Source organism: Octopus bimaculoides, chromosome 26 (genome assembly GCF_001194135.2).
Source record: "Octopus bimaculoides isolate UCB-OBI-ISO-001 chromosome 26, ASM119413v2, whole genome shotgun sequence".
Taxonomy (NCBI): domain Eukaryota; kingdom Metazoa; phylum Mollusca; class Cephalopoda; order Octopoda; family Octopodidae; genus Octopus; species Octopus bimaculoides.
The window spans coordinates 21,597,289-21,603,450 of record NC_069006.1 but is presented as its reverse complement, the minus strand read 5'-3'; the positions used below and the strand labels follow the sequence as shown (position 1 = coordinate 21,603,450).

General features: G+C 35.3%; 1 protein-coding gene across 1 annotated transcript in view; it reads left to right on the top strand.

Moving 5' to 3' along the window:
- The window catches only part of LOC106880671 (epidermal growth factor receptor substrate 15-like 1), a gene marked incomplete at both ends in the record, with an annotated part of 32,953 nt that overhangs the window by 24,265 nt on the left and 2,526 nt on the right, over positions 1 to 6,162 (top strand). The window contains one exon of the mRNA XM_052976928.1: positions 6,025 to 6,158. Coding sequence (XP_052832888.1) covers positions 6,025 to 6,158 — 134 coding nt within the window. The remainder of the gene's footprint in view (positions 1 to 6,024; positions 6,159 to 6,162) is intronic.

The following is a 6,162-nucleotide window of genomic DNA, read 5'->3' as shown; positions in this document are numbered from 1 at the left end:
TTTCTTTCATTTCTTTTTCCTTTTTTTTTTCTTTCTCATCTCTGTTTCCATTTAAAGACAAAATGACAAGAAGAAAAAAAAGAATACAAAAACACGAAAGACAACTAAAAAAAAAAAACCTATTCGTCTCTATATTTATTTCTCCCTCGTTTCTTCGTTCACTTGCAGCCTGATGCATGTTAGGTTATTATCTTTGTTAGCAGTTTATTTTCTCCCCACTGTTCAGTCAGCTTATTATTATTATTATTATTATTATTTGTGTAATCAATGTCTATATTGCCTACTTGTGTCATCATTTTCTATGCTGTCATACAGCACAGTGGGGTTGAAACCCTGTAGTTGCCACAGGAACTGTGTAATCACACACTTATGCTTGCATCCAATAGCTTTTTTCATTTCTTTTCTTTTTTTCTCTTCTGGTGTGCACTGCAGACAATTCAAGACATGTTTTAGTTTTATTCTGAGCTCATCAGCGAAGACTGTTATGTAACATCAAATGACTTCTTGGATAATTTCAGTAATGTGTGTGTACACTCACATACACACACATATGTATATTATACATTTGCATGGAGTTCTTATGAACTTTCATTACGATAGTTTTGTAAGTTGATCAGAGTTTTGAGCAAGTCTTTTTTTTTTTTTTTTAGATTGGGATTCATCGCTGGTACTTTACAATGACCTAAGTATTAATAGATACAGAAAATCCCCTACCAGATGTCATTTGTAACTTACTCCTAGTTGCAAAATTCATTTAAAGAAAATATTGTGATATAATGGGGAGCGTGGGTGTGTAATGTGAAGATGGTATATATTGTGAATAGAAAAATATACATCTAGAAAATGCATTTATGTAATATAAAATAAAGTGTATATTAGAAAATTAACTCTTTTGTTATCATATTTCTGTTGAAAATCTCTTTGTTAAAATTAATAATGAAAATAAAGTAGAATTTATTACAATTATTTTGTCTTTAGTAAACTGGTATTTGAAACATAGATTAATATAGAATTTGATGGAAGGTTTTAATTTAGATCACTTTAACCCTTTTGTTACCATATTGGAAAGGTTTAATTTAGTTCACTTTAACCCTTTTGTTACCATATTATACTACGTTTATCACAGTTAATTTTGAAAATAGTGAAGAGTTTAGTAACATAACCATGTCATTATTAAACTGTTGTTTGGAATATATTTGGTATGAAATTTTGGTGGAAGTTTCGAACTCAGAACATGTATTGGGGTTTAAAAACAGCCCCTTATAGATAAATTTCACTGCTGTGAAGCATGGCAGTTCACACACATGCATCGTACAATCTACCTTTCACTCTGAGTGAGAGGCCCTTTGTCACCAGTAGGGGTAGAAGCTTTCTGAACTTTGCCCAGGCTGTTCTTATTCTAGTGGTAACACTCTCTGAGCATCCACCCCCAGTACAGACTTGGTCACCTAGGTAGCGGAAGCTATCAACTACTTCTAGTTTCTCTTCCTGCCATGTGATGGAATCTGTTTTCTGAGCATCTCTGATGATTATTGCCCCTCTGCATCTGCCGCACACGAAAACTATCTTCCTGATTAAATCTCCCTTTGATGTTGCTGCACCTCTTATGTGTCCATAGCTTACACTGGGTACATCTTATGGAGTTTCTACCTACACCTTTTCTACAGATCAAGCAGGGCCACCTACCTGAAGGGGTGTGTGATGTGTTCGCCTTCCTACTTACTAGAACTTTGGTCTTTGCAACATTGACTCTAAGCCCCTTTGATTCTAAACCTTGCTTTCACACCTGAAACTTCTTCTGTGTTCAAATTCCACTGAGATCAATTTTGCTTTTCATCTTTTTTGGTATGCAAAGGTAGAACTGGGGGTCCGTGAACTAAATTCAAAATTTCATACACACACACACACACACATATATAAGAATAAACACATTAAAAGGTATCTGTTGGAAAACTTATTTCAGTAAAAGGGTTGGGAACCACTGACAGGAACCATTGTGAAAAAGTTGGGAACCACTGGCTTAGCAGCATTTTGTTTGTCTTTATTTTCTGACATCAATTTCTACTGAGATTGACTTTGTAAATAATAGCATGTAAATATAGGGGTTTAAAAACACCCCTTGTAAACAAGAAAAGTTGAAGGTTGCCGTTTCTGTATCCAATGACTTTTTAGATCCAATATTTACATGCTGCCAAGTGGCAAACTGGCAGAATTGTCAGCCTGCTGGGCAAAATTCTTTGTGGCATTTCGTCTGTCTTCACGTTCTGAGTTCAAATTCTGCCGAAGTCAATTTTGCTTTTCATCCCTTTTGGGTCAATAAAATAAATAACAGTTGAGCACTGGGGTGAATGTAATCAATTTACCCCTCTCCCTTGAACTTGGCTGGCCTTGTGCCAAAATTTGAAACCAATATCAGCTGGTGTTTTAGGTCACACCCTATATCATTTAAATTTCTTACTCAAAACTGTAACGGAAGGTTTTAATTAAATACGAACACTTTAAATAAAATCGAGATGTTATTGAGCTGGTTGGTTGGTTAGCTGGTTGCATGGTACAAAGGCAGTTGCTGGTAGGTTAGTATTAAATATTCTGGATTATATTTTCTGACATTTTTTTTTTTTTTTTGAAGCATGTATTTATATATCCTTTAGGAACATAAGGAATTTCTAAGGATTTGGGAAAAAAAATTGCATTGATAATTTTGTTTGCATTTATATGGGTAGTCTCTATAGGAATTTTCATTCTTTTTCATTCCTGAGAATGGCAAATCATTGTATTTGTTTATTTTTCTTTCTCAAAAATCCACAAAATGGTAAGTATAATATTTCTTCAGTGATCACATTTCACTCTTCAGCAATATTCTTCTCCAAACGTTATCAGTAAATTTTTTTCCGAGAAGACATAAAATGGAAGAACACAGGTACACTCACACACGCGTATAGAAGAATGTTCTGTATTTGAAGCATAGCAGAATATGAGAAGGCTATAAGCAATGCAAATTGAACATTAAATCACAACAACAAATTATTGAAACAATTTCTGAGAAATAGGTATTCAGTTCTGATATTTCAGGTGAAATATCCCTTTAATTCTTTGCCTGTCATCTGTATCGTATTTGAGACATGGGATATATTTCCCTGCAGTCCATGCATCATATATATCATCATCATCATATATCTGTTTTCCATGCTGGCATGGGTTGGACAGTTTGACAGGAGCTGACCAGCTGAAGAGCTGCCTGGACTCCATGTCTGTTTTGGCATGGTTTCTATAATTAGATGACCTTCCTAATGCCAACCACTTTACAGAGTGTACTTGGTGCTTTTACACAGCACTGGCCTGGGGACGTTTATGTGGCACTGAAAAAAATTTTACTTTAGATGTATGCATTGGTTTGTATTGCAAGAAACAGCTAGGTTTCTTTCTCTAATGTTTTACATAATTCAACCGACACAAGTTAATGGGTGACAAACAAAATAGGAATTTTGAAAGAGGTTTCTATAAAACTAGTTTTTAAACAATGGATGGCTGTGGGGGCCCACCAGAGTAAAATAGTAATCAAAGGGGTCTATAGATAAGAAAATAGTTGAGAATCCCTGGGCTAACTCATACCAGCATGGAAAACAGATGCTAAATAATGATGATGATGATTTCTCTTTTGGATAAAACAATTCCTATCCCCCTTAACCCTTTTCTTGTCCTGTGTATCACGTGATACACAGGACATATACTCCTGGTATAAATGCACCATAGAAATGATATGCAGGACACATCGCTAGAGTCCATACATCGTATATAATATACATTCTCAATTTTCTTCAACCAAAAGCGTAATTTGGATCTTATAAAAGGAAAGCTCTGTATTACTCAGAACATATGAAACATGGGCAAATTAAAAGTTTGTAAACAAGCATGAACCTTTAGGAAAATGTTTAAAAAAGGTACTATGAGAACAGAGACTGGTAATTTTGCCTTAGTTCGATGCTATGATCCCAGCACCTGCTTTGTACTTTATTTGATTGGCCGAAAAAATGTCGAAATTGACAAACGTTCTGAGAGTGAGGAAATCATCACAGATGTGCATGCAGCCATGAGGGGAAATCGTCGAATCCTCATCCGTGAGTTATCAGAAGATGTGCAGATTAGTTACAATTCAGTCCATTATCACTGAAGATTTGGGTATGAGATGTGTGTCTGCCAAGTTTGTACCAAAACTGCTTTCAGCTGACCAAAATGACACTCGGTGTTTAAGTTGCTGAGTTTATATTCAAAGACCATTCTAGAAGAACATTGTTTATAATCGTTGGTATACAGATGAATACTACTCAGAAACAGCCATGTGTGTGAGCCTCATCAGAGTAGAATACGATCAGTTTTTGTTGGGTTTTTCTGAATGTTCTGAAGAAAAATACTGAGAAAAAGGCTGAAAATGTGTCAAAATGTTTTTATCTACATATATTTTTTTTTGTCTAATTAAAATAAGTTTAACTTCCTAACACGAGAGGAAAAGAAGTTTTTCTCTATGTATTCATATGTGAAAATCCAAAATACAAAAATTCATTTTCATGGAATAAATGATTTTGTATTCTAGTTCAACTATAAATATATTCGTCTCTGTATTCATAAGATAAGTTTGACATACAGGGGTGCACAAAAGTAGGTATACAGTGGCTTGGCTCCAGCACTCACTCAAAGTCCCCAGAAATCACAGAAGAGGGTTTCCAATGAACTTGGCATCTCCTGCAAACCCCCTTAGTCGACTTACGAATCGCTTAGGTTTGTAAAAAGAAATTGCAAAATGAAAACAACATTCCACTTGCAATAAGCAACTGTATGCCTACTTTTGCCCACCCCTGTATATAACACAAGTGATTTTTTATATATATATACATACACATTAATAAAAATCAGGAGAATAGAGATTTACATATCCAGGTTTTATTATGCAGTTAATCACATCTTTGTCAGTACCTACAGATTTCCACTTGGCTTGCAGTGCAAACACGTGTAGGTACTGACAAAGAAAGATGTGACTAACCGTCTAATAAAACCTGGATATGTAAATCTCTATTCTCTTGATTTTTACTAATCTATTATTTCTTCTCTACCGACACTATGCAAGGTCAAGGCGCAAGTGTGGGCAAGGTTGTTTATGGAAGACCATGCATGGAGAGGGGAGAACGTGCACACCAGTTTCTCTTCCCCATGCCACTGATGTTATCCAAGGGAAAGGTAAAGGCTGATTCAGTTTGGTACCAGTGATATCACAACTCATTTCTAGAGCTGAATGAATTGGAGCAACGTGAAATAAAGTGTCTTACTCAGGAACACAACAAAGAGCCTTGTCTGGGAATTGAACTCACAGTATCACAATTGTAAGCTCGATGCCCTAACCACTGAGCCATGCACCTTCACTTACATATACACACACACACATGCATATGCATGCACCACCAGTCAGTACTTATTTTCAAGTTGGGTACTAATTGTTTATATTTTTTTTTTTGCCAAACTTCTAAGATATAGGAACATAATCAAACAAACACAGGTTTTGTAAGTAGTGAGAGACAGTTATAAACATGAAAACACACATACTCCTACACGTGTGTACACAAAATGTGTTTGTCTGTATTGTAACACTTTACTGTCTTTTATTTCTGATGAAGTCCAGTCACTCTGCATTTCAACAAATTTTGAATATAAACAGAAATTTGGTGTGACATTTAGTAAAACATATAACATAGCCATTATGAATTTGCTGTTTTGGAAACATCACTTAACAAGGCTTTTACAAATCATGTAATGGATGGTTGAGATTTTCTGAGTTCAAATCCCACTGAGGTTGACTTTGCTTTTCATCCTTTTGGGGGTCAATAAATTAAGGACCAGTTGAGCACTGGCATCGATGTAATCAACTAGTCCCCTCCCTTCAAAATTTCAGGCCTTGTGCCTATAGTAGAAAAGTGTTGTTGTTGTTGTTGTTGTTGTTTCTTTTGGCTTATTTATGTGTTTTTGAATTTTTAGGAACAAGAAGAAGAGTTAAATAGCTTGCGTGCTGATTTAAATAATCTCAGAGATGAAGAAGCCCATTTAGAGGCAGAAGTTGCCGAGAAGAAAGTCTACATAGAGACACTGTTGAAGAACCAAAAAGACACTCAGTTA